We start from the raw sequence: 22,320 nt of genomic DNA, 5'->3' as shown, positions 1-22,320 counted from the left end.
ACACCATTTGACCCAGTTATCCTCAAAATATATCCAAAGCAGTGAAAGTCAGGATACTGCAATAACACAGCCACATCAATGTTTGTAGCAGTCTAATTCACAATAGCTAAGCTATGGAACCAACCTAGATGCTCATCAACAGATGAATGGATGAAGAAAATATAATTACTCAGCCATAAAGAAGAATGATTTTATGACATGCATTAGTAAATGGATGAATCTGGAGACTGTCAGTGAAATAAGCCAATCCCCCCAAAATCAAAGGTTGAATATTTTCTCTGATATGTGGATGCTAACCCACAATAAGGGAGAAGGAAATGAAAAATAGAAGCTCAGTAGACTACACAAAGAGTGATGAAGGGAAAGGACAGGGGATAGGAATAGGAAAGACCTTAGAACGAATCTGATATAACTTTCCTGTGTACATATATGAATACACCACAGTGAATCTCACCATCATGTACATCCACAAGCCTGGGATCCTAATTAGAATAAGATACATTCCATGCTTGTATAAATATATAAAAATAGATTCTACTTTCGTGTGTAACTAAAAAGAACCAATTTAAAAAATGAAAGAAACATCAAGGCTTGCCATCGGAGAAAAATGCCTTTTTATTGAGGAACAGCTCTGCATATTTATAGAGCTGGGGGTGGTTTGATAGTTGGCATGGGGTGCTTTTTATTGGTGGGTAAGGATCAGGTGAGCAGCAGGGCTAGTCTAATTGGTGGGTAAGGATCAGGTGAGCCAGCAGGGCTAGTCTGATTGGTGGGTAAGGATCATGTGAACCAGCAGGGCTCACCATTGGACGGCTCTTCTTGGGGGATAGGGAAGTTAGTCTTTGGAGCCGGGGTGACTCCCAACAAAAGAGAGAGAGAGAGAGAGAGAGAGAGAGAGAGAGAGAGAGAGAGAGAGAGATGTGAAGTACTCTTTACACAGAAGCAGTTTGAAGGATGGCTTGAAGCCATCTTAGGAATTGGCAAGACCACACCTATTGCAGGTTCAAGGGTATATAAAAATTCCTTTGAGAAGAGGCTATGGGGGCACGTTGCTTGCATAGTGGGGCTTAGAAATATGTTTCCAGCTGTGGTCCCTGGAGGCTTGGTTACTGCTCAAGATGGTGGGAGACTTTGGCATCATCCACATGGTGCTGGTTCTGCAGGAACGTAGGGTGTTGGAGTTAGGGGGTCATGGAGGCTTCCAGTAAGCTTTCAAAGGAAGGCCAGCAAAGTGAAGTAAGGTCAGAATCCCTACAGGCAACACCTTGCAGGGTAAGGCATGAAGATGTGACAAAAAGCTGACTCTGCAGTGGAGACCACCAAGATTAAGAGATGCCAGTAATATGGAATGTCTGCTGAGGAAAGCCACAGAAATCAAGCAAAAACAAGAGAGAAGCCATGTGGCCTGTAGCCAGAAAAGGCATAGGGTAGAGCTACAAAAACCCTTTGGAGAGAACATCATGATGCCATGTGCCCAAGATGCTGGACATGGTGCTACAGGACTTGTTTTCCCAGCTGGATTTAGTCTTTCTTTGTTCCCATCACTTCCTCCTATGCCCCTATTTCTCCCTGTGGGATGGAGATGTTGACTCTGTGCCATTATATTTTGGATAGATATATATTTTTGATCTTTACAGGGACCCATAGCCAAGAGTTTGGCTTGAGTCTCAGATGAGGCTGTGAGCTTGGACTTTGGGGCAATGCTGAAATTCTTAAAGACTGTGGGCACTCTGGGAAATGGACTAAATACGTTTTGCATTGTGAGATGGACATGAGCTTTTGGAGGTCAGGAGCAGAATGTTATGATTTGGTTATGAAGTGTCCCATGAAAACTCATGTGTGAAGCAATATAGGGATCATCAGAGGTTATGATTAGTTTACGAGAGTCACAACCTAATTAGCAGATTAATCCATTTGATTAGTTAATAATTTGAATGGATTAATGGCTGGTAACTGCAGGTAGGACATGACTGGAGAAAGTAGTTCACTAGGGGAGTACCCTTGGGGATTATCTTATCCCTGGCTTCTTGTACTCAAGCCCACTTTGCTTTCTGACTGTCATGAATTGAGCAGTTTTCCTCCTCCATGTCCTGCTGCCATGATGTTCTGCCTTACTTATGCCCAAAGCTATGGAGTTGGCTGACCATGAACTGAACCTCTGAAACTATGAGCTAAAATAAAACTTTTCTTTCTCTAGGTTATTCTTGTGGGATATATTGGTTACAGAGAAACAAAGCTAACTAGAACAATTCCTTAAGATTACTTATAAAATTTTTAAAATTTATTTATTTATTTTTGTAGTGCTGGAGATTGAACCCAGGACTTTGTGATGCTGGGTGAGTGCTTTACCACTGAGCCACATCCCCAGCCTTTGAGATTACTTTGAATCTGAATTTGTTTCATTGTTTTGGCTGCCCAGTCTTTAAAAAAATTTTTTTTTCATGGTTGTGGGCTACAGCTATAAAAGGAGAGGAATTAATTAAGAAAATTTATATATTCTCTTTGTTTTATCTATTCACATTCATTCATTCATTCATTCACTCCACAAGTATTTCTGATGTTCTTGCCATGAACCAGGCACTCTGTTAAATGTTGTGAATAGCAAATTGCTGAGTTTTGTGGAAATTGAAGGAAGCAAGGTTGCTACACTGTTTATGAGGCTATAACTGGTAAGTGATAAAAAGCAATTAAAATAGTGTGATCACAGGTTTGTGGATTATAGTGGGGAATTTAGGCTGTCTCTGGGGCAATGAGAAGTTCCCAAAATATTTCAAGAGGAGCAGTGACATGTTAACCCCTACCCCAGGCTGGAGCCTGTAGAATAGATTGGAGATAGGTAAAACTATTTTGCAAAAGACTTTCCTGGTTCTAGCACTGTTTTTTTCTTGTCCTTTGCCTGCATTTGGTGTTAGCTTCATTTGCACAGAATGAGAATCCAATCAAAAGGACACGAGTTAGTCTAATATAGAAGGTTGCATTTACTTCTGTAATAGGCTTTCTCGAAGTGCAATTTCCCATTCCTTTTGTGACCTTCCCACCCAATGGGTGACTATGCTTGGCTTATAGCATTGTACTTCTTTCATCTGTAATCATCAATTTCATACGGAATGTGTGAACATTAACTTTCCCAGAAAGATAATATTCAAGATTTTAAACTGGGGAGTAGGAATCTTAGAATTGCTTTATTTCTTTTTGGTATATAATTTTCTTATTAATAGTTCATCTCCCAGGAGACAATGAAAATGGTGTATATGCAAAATATCATCCCTAAGTGATGCTTGTTGATGAGTGAAGAAGTGGATGACACATGCAAATCTGATGACAGCAGCTTGAATTTATAACTGATTCTTACTGCTGTGTTGGGCAACATGTTCCCTCATCAAGGTAAGTGTATGTGACTAATATGTTTGTGACTATAAAAATAATGAGTGGAAATATATTTATTTATACTCCACTCTGTTCTGAAAATGATTCTAGATATATGTATATACATACAGATATAGAGCCTCACTATAGGCTAATAGATATATTTTTATTCCAAAAATATTCTCATTGCATACAAAGAGATGTCTGAAAGCTAAATTGCTAATAAAACTTGTAAGAAAATCTCAAAATTCTGGAATAGCTGTAAGAAAATCTTTCACATAGCTATTTGAGATGAGTTTAAGATAAAGTTCATGAATACAGTTATCTTATATTAGACAAAGGCACCAAAAACATTTTTTGGAGAAAAGATAGCCTCTTCAACAAATGGTACTGGGAAAACTGGAAATGCATATGTAACAAAATGAAATTAAGCCCCTATCTCTCACCATGCACAAAACTCAACTTAAAGTAGATCAAGAACCTAGGAATTAAACCAGACACCTTGCAACTAATAGAAGAAAAAGTAGGCCCAAATCTTTATCATGTTGGATTAGGACCTGACTTCCTTAAGAAGACCTCTGTTGTGCAAGAATTAAAACCATGAATCAATAAATGGGATGGATTCAAATTCAAAAGCTTCTTCTCAGCAAAAGAAACAATCAACGAAGTGAATAGAGAGCCTACAGCTTGGGAGCAAATTTTTACCACATACACATCCGATAGAGCACTAATTTCTAATATATATAAAGAACTCAAAAATATTAACACCAAAAAAATAAATAATCCCATCAATAAATGGGCCAAGGAACTGAACATACTTCTCATAAGAAGATATACAATCAATCAAGAAATATATGAAAAAATGTTCAACATCTCTAGTAATTAGAGAAATGCAAATCAAAACTACTCCAAGATTTCATCTCATTCCAGTCAGAATGGCAGCAATTAAGAATACAAACAACAACAAGTGTTGGTGAGGATGTGGGGAAAAGGGTACACTCTTACACTGCTGGTGGGAGTGCAAATTGGTGCAACCAATCTGGAAAGCAGTATGGAGAATCCTTGGAAAACTGGGAATGGAGCCACCATTTGACCCAGCTATCCCATTCCTCAGTCTATACCCAAAGGACTTAAAAACAGCATACTACAGGGACATAGCCACATGAGTGTTTATAGCAGCACAATTCATAATAGCTAAATTGCAGATCCAACCTAGATACACTTCACTAGATGAATGGATAAAGAAAATGTGGTATATATACACAATGGACTATTACTCAGCATTAAAAGAGAATAAAATCATGGCATTTGCAGGTAAATGGGTGGGGCTGGAGGATATAATGCTAAGTGAAGTAAGCTAATCCTCCCCAAACAAAGCCTAATGTTCTCTGATATAAGGATGCTGATTCATAATGGGGATGGGGGGCATGGAAGGAATAGACAAACTTTAGATAGGGCAAAGGTGAGGGAGAGGAAGGGAAGGGGCATGGGGGTAGAAAAGATGGTGGAATCAGATGGACATCATTACCCTAAGTACATGTATAAAAACATGAAGGATGTGACTCTACTTTGTGTACAACCAGAGACATGAGAAATTGTGCTCTATTTGTGTAATATGAATTGAATTGCATTCTGCTGTCATATAAAACAAATTAGAATAAATAAAAAATAATTAAAAGAAAAGAAATGATTGTGCCTCCGTTCCATATAGATAAAAATTGCAAAAATAACTGATACTTCATAAGTGGCATGTAATACTAATCAGAGTCAGGCATTGACTTTAGTGCCTAAATTTTGAATTCATTTAATTTTCACTATAAATTTATGAAATGAGTACTATAATTATCCTCCAATTTATAACTGAGGAAGCAGAGGCAAAAAGGATTAAGCTACTATTTATTACCATATGACTGAAAAGTGACAGTGATGGGATTTTGACCTGGACAGTTTGGCTCAAACGCCCCATATTATTGTTCAGTACACCCTACTCTGGTACAGCTCAGGAGCTATCTCAGAATCCAAAAACAAAAGATGTTGATAGATTGACAAAGTGACAGAGTACCTATCCAAATTTGTATCTTGATAGATTTTGAGAATAGAACCAACCAATTTTCTGATATTCATTCATGGGTTGTGAGAAAAAGAGGAATCAGAATTTTGGCGGAGCAAATAGCATGTATATCTGCTGACTTTGCAGAAAGAAAACGTGAAGAAATAGGAGGGAGAGAAGAGAATTCTTGGAACAATGTATCTGAGATGGTGAGAGGAGCCGGGACCTCTGGTTTTGCATGGCTTACCTATTGTAATAGGCTGAAGATGTGACTGACCGACAAAAAAACAGGAGAGCAAGTGGTGGCGTAGGTCTGGGAAGAAACATTGGACTTTTGTTATGGAGGTGTTCACATTGAGATGCCTGTTATATATATAAATGGAGATCTTGAGTTGTTAGTTGGCTACATAAGTTCAGAGGGCAAATGTAGAGATTTGGGGATCCAGTATATAGATGATATTTGAAATGCAGAATTGGCACAGATCACTAAAGGAATAAGAATAAATGTAGAAAGAGAATAGGAGAAGCCCCCAAACTGATCCCTGGAGCACACCAACGTGTGGAGCTTGGGTAGAATAGGGTCCAAAAAAAAGAGATAAAGAAATGGCTATGAAGAAAGTCAGGAGAGTAGGGGGCAGGCAAGGCCAGGTGAAGAAAGACTTGAAGGAGGAGGACTCAACATTTCTGCCAAATAATAGGTCAAGTAAGATGAAGGCTGAGAATTTACCATTGGATCTAGCACCACGGAAGTCATTGGTAACCTGACAAGAATAGTGGATGGAGTTCCAGTGGAATGGGGGTCAAAGCCTTATTGGGGAGGGTTCAGGAGAGAAGTGGGGGTGGGGAGAAATGGAGGCCGTTGAGTGTGGGAAATGATTCAAAATTTTTATTGCTAAGGGGAGCAATAGCTCATGGGAAAATGGAACCAAATAATTTGTTTAAGATGGAAGAAAGAATAGCATGTATTTATGCTGATGTAGAAAGAAAAAAAAAGTGATGAGATAGGAGGGAGAAAGAGAATTCCTGGAGCAATGTATCTGAGATGGTGAGAGGAGCTGGCACCTCCTGCTTTGCTCCACTCACCTGTCCTGGTAGACAGAGCACAAGTGTGGTGGCCAGTCGGGTGTGGTGGTGGGAGTTGCTGTGGTCTGGATGTGGTTTCAGTGTGTGCTCTGCAAGTTCATATGCTGGGAGCTTGGTTCCTAATGTAATGGTATTGAAGTGGTGGAAACTTTAATAGGTGGGGCTGGGGGAGACCGTTAGATCCCTTGAAAGAGATTAATGCCACTCTTCTAGGAGTAGGTTAAATTTCACATGAATGGATTAGTTCTTGAGAGGGTAGGTTGCTTTGAATCAGGGCCACCCCACCTGCTTGATCCCTTCTGCAAAAGGCCAGTTCCTTTTCTGCTTCTCTATCATGTTGTAATGCAGACAGGGAGGCTCTCACCAAGATGTCAGTATCAGCTGTTTGGATCCTCCAGTCACCAGAATTGTGGGCCAAATGAACCTCTTCACTTTATAAGTCATCCAGCCTCAGGTATTTTATTGTAGTAATACAGATAAGCTAGGACTCTATGGAAATCATCTTCTAAATTGCTTCATTTTCCATTTTCTCAGTCAAGTAAAAAGGAGAATATCCGTTGAGCGTGAGGATAGGGAAGAAGGTGTTGAAAATTTGAAGAAGCTTAAGAAATATGAGAATCAGACTATAAAAATAAAATGTGATTGCCAAGAAAATTAAGGGCATGCTTGAAGTTCATGCTCATGAATTTAGAGAGAAACCAGTGAGCATAGCTGTGTGGTTTATACAACTATGTTCATATGCACAGGCACAGGCATGGGTTAGATGGAGAGGAAGTTTGTTATAGGTTTGGCCAACTGAGAACAACAGAGAAAGGTGGGGAGAGGGAGGGAGAGTTGTAGGGATATACGTGAGAGATGGCAATGATTAAATGATTGGAATTTAAGCTCAGCAAAGAGGAACTGATGACTAAAGAAAATAAGGCACATGAAAATGTCCTCTTGATGGATCCTAGTCTCAGTGCAGTTGAAGGATAGGGATTTGGCTGGAGACAAATGGTGGTCAGGACATAGAATGGAGATAACAGAGGGACTGTGGTTTTTGAAAATGATAAGGTTTAGAGAATAACTGTGGGGCTATAAGTGAGAAGGAAAAGAGGAGGAAAAAGATCATAGGGGGGCGGTGGTCAAGGAACTCAAAACAAAATATGGAAACTTGGTGTATGTGAATGTTGTTGTGGTCATTAGGATAGAAACAGTGATCCAGGAACTAAAATCTCGGAGACTGAGGGAAGATGACTCCTGGGTTGCTGGGAATACCAACCATGAAGAGAAGAGGTTGAATATCTGATGACAGGAAATTCAAGAGTGGGTATTTTAGGAAGAACTCAGAATGATCTAGAAGTGGCAAACCGAGCAAGGCAGATACTTAGCACAGCTTCTTGAGAAACCTGCCGAGAAAGCAGTGTCCTCAAGGAGACAGAGCTCTCCATTGGGAAAGATTTTATTTACAGAGGGAATTTAACCTTTAAAGGAGACAATACACAGGGTGCTTGCACAAAAGCACCAGGAATTTAATTGTTATCAAACTCTATGAACAGTGCTGATGTACACTTTACCATTTCTCTTTTTTTAAAAAAAATTAGTTCTAATCAGTTATATATGACAGTAGAAAGCTCTTCGATTTATTGTACACAAGTGGAGCAGAATTTTTAACTTCTCTGGTTGTACATGAAGTTGGGTCACACCATTTGTGCGATCATATGTGTACCTAGGGTAATGATGTCCATCTACTTTCACAGTCTTTCCTACACCCTTGCCCCCTCCCCTCTCCCCTTTGCCTCATCCAAAGTTCCTCCACACATTCCATGCCCCCACGTTATGGATTAGCATCCATTTATCAGAGAAAACGTTTGGCCCTCCAAAACATTGTTTTTTGGGGATTGGCTTATTTCGCTTAGCCTGATATTCTCCAACTCCATCCATTTACCTGCAAATACCATAATTTTATTCTCTTTTAATGCTGAATAATATTCCATTGTGTATATGTACTATGGTTTCTTTCTCTGTTCATCTATTGAAGGGCATCTAGATTGGTTACACAGTTCAGTTATTGTGAATGGTGCTGCTATAAACATTGAAGTGGCTGTGTCACTGTAGTATGCTGTTTTTAAGTCTTGTGGGTATAGACTAAGGAGTGGGATAGGTGGGTCAAATGGTGGTTCCATTCCAAGTTTTCTAAGGAATCTCCATACTGCTTTTAGATTGTTGCACCAATTTGCAGTCCTACCATCAATGTATGAGTGTGCCTTTTCCCCCACATCCTTGTCAACACTTATTGTGTTGTCTATATTCTTGATAGCTGCCATTCTGACTGGAGTGAGATGAAATTTGATTTACATTTCTCTAATAATTATAGATATTGAACATTTTTTCATATATTTGTTGATCAATTGTATATCTTCTTCAGAGAAGTATCTGTTCAGCTCCTTAGCCCATTTATTGATAGTTTTTTTTGTTGTTTTGTTTTTGTTGTTAAGTTTTTTGAGTTCTTTATGTATCCTGGAGGTTAGTGCTCTATCTGACTGTGTGTGGCCAAGATTTGCTCCCAAAATGTAGGCTCTCTGTTCACTTCATTGATTTTTTCTTTTGCTGGGCTCAAAGCCCTAGAAAAAAAAAGAACAAACCAACACCAAAAGTAGTAGAAGATAGGAAATAATTAAAATCAAGGCTGAAATCAATAAAATTGAAACAAAAGAAACAATTCAAAAAATTACAAAACAAAAAGCTGATTCTTTGAAAAAATACTTTGCCATTTCTGAAGACAGTTTTGTCCAACTAGATTTCATGTCATCAGGACAGAAAGGGAGCTTCAGGCTTTGAAGATCTGGCGTCCTTGTTGCTTTAAGTGACTTGCAGCTAGTACTGGCAACCTCACGTGATGCCGTCAGGGGTCAGAATTGGTTTGATGATTTGACATCTCATTCTTAGTCAAAGTAGTTGCTCCAAGAGATTTTAATCTACTTTTGTCTATTATTAGGTGTTAGAAAGATTTCCTTTTTCATGGAAAAGACCTATTTTTCTGATCATCTAAACCTAGTCCTTTGTATGACATGAAGCTGAATTTCAAGCTCAAATAATGTAAAGGCAAGCAGACACTATCAGACTATGGAGGAAGGATAGGAGAATTAGTAATTAACTGTCTACATGGGCGAAGCATTGCTCTAAGTGTTTTTTTCTCATTTGGATTCATTAATTTGGTTTGTTTATTTAGTCACCTCCTCCATACTGTGAACTGAACACTTGCTAAGTACTAGGGATTCAACAACCAATTAGAGACTGTACTTCAGAGGAGTTGTGGCTATATGAGAAAAACAGCTAAGCAAACGGAAACCATAATACAGTGTAGTGCATATTAATAATTAAAAATTGTTAAATACTTATTATGTACTAGGTGCTGTGCTAAGCCCTTTTACCTTAGTTCATTTAATCTTCTCAGCAATCTTTATAGGTCTTATATGAGTCATTTCATAATAATGCTGTAACAAACTGTTCCAAACCCCTGAGGCTTGTGAAAACAAATATTTGCTTTCCCGCATATTATATTTTCAGCCTGCTGGTCAGCTGGGCTTGGTTCCAGGCTTTTGGTGGGGTTCTAGTCTGCTCCACAGGTCTCCACAGTCTCATTGTTCCAGCAGCTTCCCTAGGATATGTTCTCATGGTAGACCATAGGAGTGTAAGCTGCCAAACCTCTGTATATTTAAAGCCTCTACTCACTTCAAATCCATTATTATTCCATTGGCTAGAGTATGATGTATGAGCAAACCCAACATCAATGAGCTGGACACATACTCTGCTTCCTGCAGTGCAAGGATACAAGGACAAGTGAAGAATCAAGAACAATTTTATTTCGTCAATCAGAGGCATTTGGTATGATATCATTCTTAACTTACAGGTAAAGAAATTTAAAAAAGATATGCAACTTGTCCAGGGTCAGAGAACTAGGAATGGTAGAGCCAGAACTTAAACCTGAATGCCCATGCACTGGACCACTAAATTATTTTGCACAGGATGCTTTGGGAGCACTTAGGTGAGGTGGCTTGCCAGCCTAGTGGGGTGTGAAGAGTTAAAGAGAGCTCTGGAAGGGCTGATCCTGAGTAGTATTTAGCTAGACTAAGAGTTTCTATTGGGTATAAAAACAAAGAGGTCATTAGCACTGGTGAGAGCAGTTTCCTTGGGGAGGTGAGAACAGAAGGCAGATGGTGGTAGATTAAAGGGTGAGTGGGAGGTGAAGGAAGAGCTTCCAGAAGCATTGCTTGTTACGGGAAGGAAACATATGGCAATAGGATTGGAATAGGAGAGAGGATACCATTTTTTTCTTTAATAACCTGAGTGCTTAGTATAAATCTAAAAGTTAGTAGAGAGATCCTGATGGATCTGGATTTGGCCTCTATAATGTCCTTCACATCCTTGTCCCCTGGTACAAGCTGGACTCCAGTAGATAGCTGGGGGAGAGTGAGAAGGAGGGATTTTGAAAATGCGTCAAAAAGAGGGAGAGGGGAATAATGTCAATGGCTGTGTTGAATATCTGTCACGGAGATTACAGAGTTGGGTTGATCTATTTATTTAATGATATTTAGGGTAACATATTTAACAAGCAAGCTTGAAAAGACTTTCTTGGAGTATCCATTGATTCAGATGGACTTGTCCACAGTATTCCACACTATTGATGTTAGGGAACAGACAGATGTGAGAGGCGGGAACAGGAGTTTAAGGGAATAATTCTATAAGATGAGCTCACTGTGCTGACCCCCATATGCTTGTTTTCTAAGAAGCAATTTACCTCCAGCCCTGCCTGACTTAAGTGGATAGGATATGTCACATTCTTCAACAAACTACGGATTACCTGCAGGAGAAATGCAGGCCCAATAAGAGGAACCCAAGTTACCCTGAAGGGGGGAAACTTTTGTGACCCCTTACACAGTCCCAGATCTGAAAATCAGGAAGATAAGGGTAATTATTCCTAATTACCATAAAATCTGTAAGAATTTATGGTTAAGAATCCAATTACTGGGCTGGGGATGTGGCTCAAGCGGTAGCGCGCTCGCCTGGCATGCGTGCGGCCCGGGTTCGATCCTCAGCACCACATACAAAGATGTTGTGTCCGCTGAAAACTAAAAAATAAATATTAAAATTCTCTCTCTCTCTTTAAAAAAAAAAAAAGAATCCAATTAGAATCAGTCAGCATGGGCCAGAGTGACCTAGAGTTGTCATGGCAATAGGGACTTAAAATTCTGATGTCATCTTGCTGTCAGTCACAAGTTAAGAGGTGAACCTGGGTAGAACTATCTGGAAACTTCTCTGCTATACCCAATAAAACTGGAGTGCAGGAAAGCCATGCTGTTCCTCTCCTCTCTGACAGAACCCACTCTCTCCCTTGAGAGTATCCCCTTTTCCTTTTCCTATCCCTTGAGTGAACTCATGCCGGTTATTCTGAATGGTGTATGTGAAATTTTTCTGACTTGATCACAAGAATTGGGGTTTAAAGGGGAATCTTTGTTCTGCCTCAGTTTCTCTGAAGGCCCTAACGCTGTAACAGTGGTAGGTTAGCAAATTGCATTTCACCATTTAACATACAATAGAATCCACTGAAGTGTCAGTCATTGGAATTGGATGTTAGGAAATTGACTGTCAGAGGTGGTGGACATGATTTTACATGTGAAGCTTATTGCATACTAGAATTCATATACAGTTTTCTTTTCCACTTTTTTTCCCTCTCTTGCCCTTTAAAACAATGTAGGTGATTATTGCCAAAATAAACCAATGAAAAAAAATTCAATCTGCCTTTCAGACTCTGAGATTAATAGCTCAGTTGGCAGATCAGGCCTCCCTACAAATATCACAATTTTAATTAGCTTCTTGGCATTTAGGGCTCAAGTGAACAGAAGATATGTAAGCCACCGGAAAGCTGCTGAAAAACAGAGAAACAAGCGCACTCCCTTGAACCCTCAAACTGAGCTTTTGGATTGGAGATGGTGTGGCTGGCTACCAGGTGTGCAGGATGGTGAAAAGAGTTTCAGTCCAGTATTTATTAAGCAGTAACAACTCAAAAGTCCAGGAGCATGGAGCTTATTTCTCAGACATGCTCTGTGTCTCTTGTAGGGGACTCTGCTCCACTTCATCTCTTCATCTTTATTCCAGGTCATGCTTACAGAGGGAAAGAGGGCACAGGGAACCCTGAATTGGCTCTTAAACCTTCCTCCTGAAAGTGGTGCACGTTATTTCCTCTCACATTTCATGGGCCCAAACAAGTCACAAGCCATCCCCCACCTAAAATGTAGAGGAAGTGCAATCTCAGAAGGAGAGAAGCCAGGAATATTAGTCAGTGGCACTGATGACAACCAGGTGGGAGAGTATTATAGTTGTCATTAGTGCTGTTCACTGAGTCCACCATCTGGACTGCAGGAAATGTACTCTGCCTCTCCAGGTTCCCTTTGCCTTTCCTCATCCTGCTCAGCCTCATACAGCATTAACTGGACTTCCTTATCCTCTGATTTTTTGGGTTGGATTTGGCCAATGTGAGGTATTGGCTAGAGATGAAAGGGTGAAGGAAGAAAGATGTTTATTTATGTGTTCCCCAGGTCCTTCCTCTCTAGACTGCCTTTGTTAGAGACTGAATTCCTCTCTGAAGGCCATGGCTGCAGGTCAGGCAGTGTGCTGTAGCTACTACTATCCCCTGGGTCATCAGGCCATGGCTGGAAATGGTCTCTCCATGTTTGCATTTCCTAGATGCTTCACTGTCCTCTGTTGGTTTTTCCTAAACTACTCCCTCGCTCCCTTTTAAAGAATGGTCATTAGATTTTCTTCATTTCCTCCTTTGTGGTGTACCCTTGTTTCCTGCCAGGATCTAGACAAATATGACAATCAATGGAAAGGTAAAAATCCATGGGCCCCCAAGCTTGGTGTGCAGCAAGCAGGTTTTCAGCAAGAGGGGGGCATATTCCCCAACGCCCCTGTAAATGTGGCCAAGGAGAATAAAGAACTGAGAAGATCTGACGAGAGAACAAAACTTTGAAGAAAAAAGGCCTGGGGAGCTTCTCCCTGGAGCAGAAAAGAGGCAGAGTCAAGGAGCACTCTCTATCCCAAGGGTAGAGGTCCTCACAAAATAAACCAATGTGGCAAGGGGACACCAGAATTTCTGTGATCATTGAATCCTGTGCATTTTCCATTCTTTCCCTCTAGAATGAGCATGATAATGGTGATTATTCTGTGGAGATTCACCATTAAATACATGGAGAAAGATGACCCGAATACATGGGGAGAGAGAAAGAGAACATGTAACACCCAGAGATCCTGGACACTGAGCTTGATGCCAGGACCAGATGGGACTTGGAGGTTTTGTATCTTGAGAACTGTGTGAATGTACTTGACATGCAGGGAGGAGAGTGAGCTGCAGATTTGGTGACCAACAGGGTGGTAGACCTTGGTATAGTGCACCAAGTATTTCTGACTTTCCTCCTCCTGGGTTTATGATTAGATTGTACCTTTCTGTCTATTTGGAGTCAAATGAGATCATATCACTTGCTTTGCTCAAATAAAATCTGATGTGTGCTACCTGGAAGCTTTAAGAGAGCCAGTGCATGACTTGCCGTGCTTGTTCTTTCCCTCTTCCACAGTGACCAGCGATGCCCCAGAGAGGCAGTTTATTGGTCTTTGCCCTTGGAGTTCACAGTGACACACATTGGACAAGTAGCAGGTGTATGAAACAAAACTTTGCAATTTTAATTCACTAATATATACCACAACCCAACCTAGCAGCCTCTCCTGACTTAAATTGTAGTGAAAATGCCTCTGTACAGAGATTATAGCACGTGCATGAAAGGCATGAAACGTCACATCATTGGCATGTCAGAGTGAATAATTTATGTGCAAAGGGAGTAACATTCAGGAGAAAAGAGAGAGAGATGGTGAGACACCATCAGTGAATGGATTATCCAGTGGGTAGCCTTTCAGAGGAGTGTGGATCTTATTCTTCAGGTAAGGGAGAAGTGCAGTGTAAAGTAGTGGACAGTCTGTTGGGAGGCCTGCAGGCTGGAGCAAAGGCATGTGAAGAGGCTGGAGTAAGAGTCTAATATGAGCCAAAGTAGGCAGTAGTTGTGGAACTAGAAACAACAATGAATGAGGGATACTGTGGAGGTCAAATTGATGCTACTTAATGGTCAGGTGGGGATGATTGATAAGGGACAATTAGAAATCCAAGATAACTGTGAGGTAATTGGGGAGCTCTTGCTCTGTGTTTGCTTTAGCAATTTTCAGCAAACGGCCTGCTTAGAAGTTAAGAATGATTGTGTTGTCCATGGCTGGGAACATGACAGGTGGTTGCTAAAGCCAAGGATACCATGTTTCCACCTTCTTGTTCTCTCTCTCAGTAGGAGCCCATGGATGGTGTGGATATGCCCTATCAGTAGATTTCTTACTTTGCTTTCTCTTCTTAAGTGATGTGGAGGCTGGTGAAGAACCAAGGCAGGTGCTATAATTTAGATCTGGAATGTCCCCCAAGGTTCACCAGCCTGTGGTGCTATCAGGAGGTGGTGGAATCTTTAAGAGGTGGGGCCTAGAGAGAGGTCTGTAGGTTATTGGGGGTGTACCCTTGAAGGGGATTGTGGGAGCTATTCCCTTCTTCTCTCTCTTTTGCTTTCTGGACATGAGTTGAGCAATGCTGCTTTATCTTGTGGTTTCTGCCATGGTGTGCTGTCTCTCCATAGGTCCTAAAATGTAAAGGGGCCAACTGACCCAGCTGACCATGGAAACTCGAAAACTGTGATCTGAAATGGACCTTTTTAAATAAATTGATGATCTCAGATATTTGTTATAGTAACAGCAGACTAACACAGCAGGGCTCTCACCATTTGTCAATATTCAATTGTTCCATACATTTTGGGAGGGTTGCAGAGATATGAGAGACAGATGAATCATCAATGTGATTTTGTGAATTTTCACAGAATATTTTAAAGACATTTAAAGAAGCTAAACATAGCACTGAGGAAACCAAGACTTAAAAACATCTTTAAGTGGGGTGGGCTACACACCGGATAACTCACTGACTGACATCACCCCTGCAAGATGCTTAGGTCATTGCTTAAAGGGTTGGGAGTATCTTAGGACTTTTTAAGCCCTACTAACATAATGTGTTGTGTGAGAGGCACCAGACGGTTGTTCCCTGACCTCACATGCTTCTTAGCACTCCCCAGTCCCTAGCTGCATTATTTCTTTGTTTCAGTATCCTGCAAAGTTTAGTTATTCATTTTCTTTCTTTTTAAGATTTCTTCTACTTCCACTTTTTGAGTAAGTTTGAATGAGTTTCTGTTTATGCGCCATCTGGCATGGAACATGGTCTGACTGAACAAGGTGCCCTTGTTAAGATAGCCACTGCAAGTCACATGCTGGGTCAGTTTCTGTGTCCATAGCAGGTGAGTGTACTAGCATCATATTTTCAGGCTTTGGCACAGACCTCAGGAATTAGAAATCTAGAGTTAGAGGTTAGTAATCTGCTTTTTTAAAATTTTTTTATTTTTTTTTTATTTTTAATTTTTTATTGTGGGTTGTTCAAAACATTACAAATTTCTTGACATATCATATTCCACACTTTAATTCAAGTGGGTTATGAACTCCCACCTTCACCCCATACACAGATTGCAGAATCACATCAGTTACACATCCATTGATTTACATATTGCCATACTAGTGTCTGTTAGTAATCTGCTTTTAATAAGCCCTCCAGATGACCTTGAGACATGCTCAAGTTTGAGGAGGGCTGGTCTAGGGGAGCTTCATAGACATAATTCGTCCTTACCAGAGATGTGAGTCTTGGGAGTGGTCTGCTGATGAACTATTAGTGTGGAAAAAAGTCATGAGAAGTGGTTGTTGCCTGGAACAAACTATTTAGCTCTCCATGTCTTTGTTTCTTCACTTAGAATTAGCTGGTGTAAAGTGGTGGGAAGACTGGAGATGAAGCAGTTTGGAGTGGTCAGTGATTGCAGTTCAGGGGCAGTCACAGTAGTACGAGAGGTCTGTCAATTATTTTTAATATTTTAGAAAGCTTCATGGCAGTGATCTGCTTTCCATCATACGCTGCATGGACTGACCAATATGGCCCTGTTTTCTATTTTAGAGCCAAAATAAGCTACTAGACCATGAGCTGATGACCATTCATGTTCATGTTCCCAGGGATTTACACAGGGTCTAGCCCAAGGAAAATCATGTTTTGAGGACTGATTTGTATAAATCATTGTGAAAATAGATATTTCATGCTAAACTGAATATTCTAAAGCATTTGTCTCATTTGTTGCAGTGTTAGATTCTGACAAATATTAAAGGATATTTGACATAGAGACCAGGTGGCCTCAGTGCTACACTTGTTGTTAGTGGTCCCGGGGATAATAACCCAATTTGCTTATTCATAAATCTGAGTGGTTTCTATCCTTTACGACTTTCTGTTAAAACTGGATGTTGTTCCTTTGGTCCTGCAAGATCCATCTGGGCCAGTGACAGGACCCTGCTGTGTCCGTGTGTGCAATGTGCTTATTGGCAGTACAAAATTCAGCAGTATGGCAGAGAAATCAACAGACGGCCCAGGCAGGGGGAGGTGTCCTGTGGGTGACAGAAGAGGATTTGGGAAGGTGCCTGGAAACTTCCAGTACCCTGAGAGGGGCTTTCTTCCTTGGCCTTATCAATCTGAGCTTTTAGTTTATCCTTCAGCCTATATGTAGTTAAGGGGAAGAGGTTGAAGACTCGGTCACCTGTGGGCCTGTCCCTGGGAGGGGCAAAGAGGAGTGGCCCATTGCTGCAGAAGGGAAGGGGTCAGCAGTGTCCTGGCTTCTCTCCAGCTTAGTACTGTCTCTTTGCTTCTGAGAGCATCCAATCCAATGGCCACCCTTTTAAAATTGGAACTCCAGGCTTAGAATGTGTTAGGGGCAAGTGAACAGACCAAACCTTTATTAGTTCACAGAACTCCAATTCTTTATTAATCACAGCTTGCTCACAATGACATACAGGAAAATAGCACTAATGAAGAGTATATATGCAGGCAGCAACCTTCAGGAGTTGGGAGGTGGGAGTTGGGGGAGAAACGACTTCAAAACTGCGATAGGTACTTATGGTGGGTATCTGGTGATTCTCTTAGTTGGCACAAATGCCCTGCCTAGCCCCCTATGACTGTATCAGCTTCACAGATGGAGTGATTTTTTTTTTTTAATTTTTATTAATAGGCAGGATTGCCTCACACTGGGGAAGAAAGACCAGCTTGAGTGGAAGTCCGCAGTGTTTTTGATTTAGTTTGTGTTTGAATGCAACAACCAGCTCACAGTTTCCAAGAGGAAAAATATTCAGTAGCATCATGTACTTGTACTATAGGTAAAAGCTTAAAATGAACATCATCAATCATGGCATCCACAAATAAGCCACCTGACACATTAATTAATTCATTCCATCAAAAGAACTTAAACTAGAGAAGTCAGCCCACTTTATGAAGAGCGATTTTGCGGCTGCTTGAACCAATTGGATGTGGATTTGTGTTCAGCACTTTTAAAAGTTTCAACTTTTTTGCTTCTACCCGGATTGATCTCAGATCTGTCTTCTCATCCATCCCTTTCTAAAGCCAAAGCACATTTGTAGCACATAATCCAGGAGAAGCAGAAGTAAATGCTATGACTGATGGTTTTTCTTAGCCTGGTTTATAGTTTATAGGCAGTAAGTAGATTATGAGCAAACAAATGTGGAGGTTCATGTGGAGTCAATACCTGTGGTCTAGGTATGGTCTTGGTCAAGCTCAGAGACTATAAAGCCACCTAGGTCATTAGGCAATGGTGGGTTTCTAGCACCATAGACTGTCTACTGACCTCATTTTTCTGTTAGAATGAAAAGGGCAGGGAATGGAGTTAAGACATGGGGAGCTTCAAAAAGAACAGACCTAGCAAATCCATTTGAGTGGAAAGACACAACATCAAAAGCCTGTTACAGGACATGTAAGATTATGAAATAACTTGCATAATGCAATACTTGTATTTTTTAACAAAAATGTAAGTATTTACAAAATAAGATCCAAGGTATTTTTTAAACATCAAGCAAAACATTCTGCAAAGAGACCGCATTGACTTTTTTAAATTTTTGATTCTGTTTTTTTTGTTTTTTATAATGAGTTCTTTTTAAACCATGTCATACATTTCCCATACTGATATCGCATGATCCATTATAATATAGGCAGGGGGATTTACTATCGGTGGGGCGTGCCATACCCTCCATGTCTTCAGCCAGACAGTTCCACCTGGAGTTCCTTGTTCCTGCGCACCTCCGCGGCATGCCTCTCCTAGAAAACACAGAAGGGACAGAACATCACAGAGCCGTGCCGTGTGGTCCACACAGAGCAGGATGGCCTGCTCCATCCTCTGCATAATGAGCACGTGGCTGGAAGTGACCGGGTTTGAGGTCTACCTGTGTAAATTTTCATTTTACAAGAAGGGAAAATGTGGGCACTGAGAAATGTTACATTAGAGGATTTTACAAGACTTACAGCACCTTTGAAACTGTTTCTTTTTTTCTTTTGGTTTAAACCATGACTTAAGAGAAATTTGAATATAATGAATTCTGTGTAAGTCAAGAGAATAGCAATAAAATATCAAATTGTTGGTTGTCTTAGAATTTTTTTGGGGAAGTACCAGGGATTAAACTCAGGGGCGTTCAATCACTGAGTCATATCCCCAGCTCTATTTTGTATTTTAGAGAAAGGGTCTCAGAGTTACTTCGCGCCTCCCTATTGCTGAGACTGGCTTTGAACTCATGATCCTCCTGCCTCAGCCTCCTGAGCTCCTGGGATTATAGGCATGCGCCACCATGCCCGGCTTGCCTTATCTATCGTGTTTAATGGTGCATTTCCTTTTCCCTAATATTTAGGTCTTTATCATTGCTTCTGGACACTTTGGAAAGATTTGATCCAGGAAGAAGAACTTTCACATTGTTTTCTAAACTCTTGACCTGTTCCCTTTATAACTTGTCTAAGGACTTTTCCAGTCTTAGCTCCATTTTTTCCCCCCTACACCTACACGATGTTTCTGTTTAATGAAATTGTATTTTCATGCTTGAGACTCCTAGTCTTCCAGGGCCACTGGCCAGGATTGTGACCTTACTCTTTAAGCCCTGTGGCAGCTGTCCCTTTCACCATGAAGATTTTCATGACACCATAGGTTAAAGTAATCTTACCTTCTATGTGAACACCTGCATAAAGAAGTATTTCTTCTTTTCTGTGGCTTAAGTAAACTTGAGAGCATTCCTGTCCTTGTCTCATCTGTTATAGTTGACTACAGGTTCACTGAGGGTCTGTCCTTTGTTTTTCATTTCTGTTCCACTAGCAAGCCTGCTTTGCACATAACACAGGACTGGTGGATGTTTATTTTCACAAGGAATGGAGGCGTTAGCCTTGAACTGAACTTCTGAGAAAACTGATGGAGGAAAAGTGGATCCAGTATTTTTTTAATACATGGTTCTATACTGGATGATTATAAGCATATTGTTTTCCATATAACACATGTCAAGTATGTATTAAACTGAACTTATAAAAATGTTAGTTATTAGTAGTGTTATTTATTATTTTATTTAGAATATTGTTTATACTGCTTTCCCACCTCCTCAAAGTTCCAGAAATTTCTTGAGGTTCTGCAGTTTCCTTTAGTTCAGGGACAATGACATTGAACAGATATAAAGGAAATCTTATCATTAAACTCTATTCACTTCAAGGATTATATGTTTATAATATTCTTTAAAATACTGAGCTTTTATTAGGCTCTTAATATGTACCAGGCCTATATCAACACAGACTTTACTTTTATCAATTTCCTTAATCCTCATGGCAATCCCATCATATAGACTCTATTATCATCCCCATTTTACAGGTGAAGAAACTACATTAGTTGTTACACTACTTGCCAAAGTTCACCTAACTAACAAGTAGTAAGCTGAGATCCAAACCCAGAGACCCCAGTTCTACAGTGCACTCTCTCTAACCACTGCTGTACAATCTCAGGGTTAGTGTGAAGAGACAGTTGCATAGGAGTGAAGGAAAATGAGTCTTTTCCACTGTAGATTCTAGAAGAAAAGTTCATAGACTCTACCCTTCCTTCAATGATACATAATTGGAGGAATGAGGACTTTGATGCTAGAGGGACAGTTTCAGAGCAGTTTTATCTAATTGGCTTAAATGAGCTTCAAAAACCATGAAGAAAATGAAGAGGCATGTATAGAGAAATTAAGTCCTGTTTGGAAATGACTCTGGGGAAATTAGCATGGATGCAGCTGATTCTTGTTTTTGTTCTGCTATTATAAGGAAAAGATGCAGCAAAATTTTTTTCTCATGGAAAAAGAGACTAATTATTGAGTGCCGAGTTCTTAGGAAAATTGAGAAAAAGCCTAGACCATTACTATGCTAGAAAAACACAAAGCCTCAAGCTTAAAGATTCATATTAATGCAACTTCATAAAATGAAGCATTATAATTAGTATTACTAATCTCCTCTAAGATGCGTTTTTTATTACACTCAAAATTTGTTGCAAAGAAATGAATTTTGCCATAGGGAAAAACAAATATAATCTGTGAGCTTTAGATAACATGAGAAAAAGGAAATTTAGATACATCCTTCCAAGTTGCTAATCAGTCTACTACTTGAAAACTTTACATTCCAATTATTAAATATGTATTCATGAAATGTTAATGCGACTTTACATCAACATGTGGGATAACCAAAAGCAGAGATATGGGGGACATGCAATTGTTAGCATCATCTGCTTTTCTTATCAGTAAACTGTTATTATTAGAAAACCTGTAGTCCAGAGTTTCCTAAGGCAGTTGGGGGACTCTAAGAAGCTCATTCAGAATACTGTTCTTTGATAATACTCATTTCATTATTGGGCTCCTAAAATTGGCCAGGCACTGTCAGAACCTCTCAGCTAGGCAGACCCAAACATCTAAATTTACAAGGTTTCTTAATTAACCTTTTTTCTCCCTTTAGTAAGAGGGAAGTGTCACATATAGTATTTTTGCATTGTATGTAACTATTTTTTTGATATGAAAAAATGTCTTAAAGTCAGTTTAGGAAAAATTCTGGTCCTCCAGAAATGAAATTTAGTAGATTTCTCCACTGGAAGGTAAGAACTATGAGATCTCTTTTTTTTCTTTGTCTCTTAATGTCCATTTAATTTCATTAAGTATCAAATATAATCAAGGGGCTTGAACGAGATGACCAAGGGTTTTAGTCCTACCTGTGAAATTTGTTACTGAGTCTATTTAAGTGCAAAATGATGTTGATGTCATCAAGAATCTTTCTTTAATATGAAAGAAAGAGAGGTCAAGGATGAGTCATAAGAGCCCAGAAAGCTCCCATTTCAAACATCAAGATGATGGTGGCCGTGGGGTCATGGGTAGCCATGGAGTGCAACTTCCAGTCCTTATACCGGGACTGCTTATGATGTAGTGTTTGATGTCTCAGTAAATAGTAGTAGCTTTAGCTTAGTATAAAAGTTTGGAGTCAAAGATACACAGTCTGGTCTAGACTCTGCAATCTACTCAGCTTTGTCACCTCAGCCAAACGGCTTAACCTTTATAAGGCTCCTTAGATGTGGAATGGCGATACTAACAGTATTTTCTTTCAGCATTGTTTGGCTTAAATGTGTCAGTAAATGCAAAAATGCCTGGCCTACAGTGAGCAATGGATAAAGGTTAATTTTAATTCACCTTTCCCCTTTCATTATTCACTCATCACATGTTCAATGGCTATACCACCATTCACATGTGCACTTGTGAATCAGAATGACAAAAAAAAAAAAAAAAAAAAAAAAAAA

General features: G+C 39.9%; 1 protein-coding gene across 1 annotated transcript in view; it reads right to left on the bottom strand.

The window, feature by feature from the left end:
* Positions 1 to 17,612: 17,612 nt before the first annotated feature.
* Stmn2 (stathmin 2) overlaps positions 17,613 to 22,320 on the bottom strand; it is a 51,823-nt gene continuing 47,115 nt past the window's right edge. The window contains exon 5 of the mRNA XM_015485762.2: positions 17,613 to 18,800. Within this exon, the coding sequence (XP_015341248.1) occupies positions 18,741 to 18,800 (60 nt within the window). The 3' untranslated portion in view covers positions 17,613 to 18,740. The remainder of the gene's footprint in view (positions 18,801 to 22,320) is intronic.

This window comes from Marmota marmota, unplaced genomic scaffold (assembly GCF_001458135.2).
Source record: "Marmota marmota marmota unplaced genomic scaffold, marMar, whole genome shotgun sequence".
Classification (NCBI taxonomy): Eukaryota; Metazoa; Chordata; class Mammalia; order Rodentia; family Sciuridae; genus Marmota; species Marmota marmota.
This window is presented reverse-complemented; position numbering and strand designations above follow the sequence as displayed.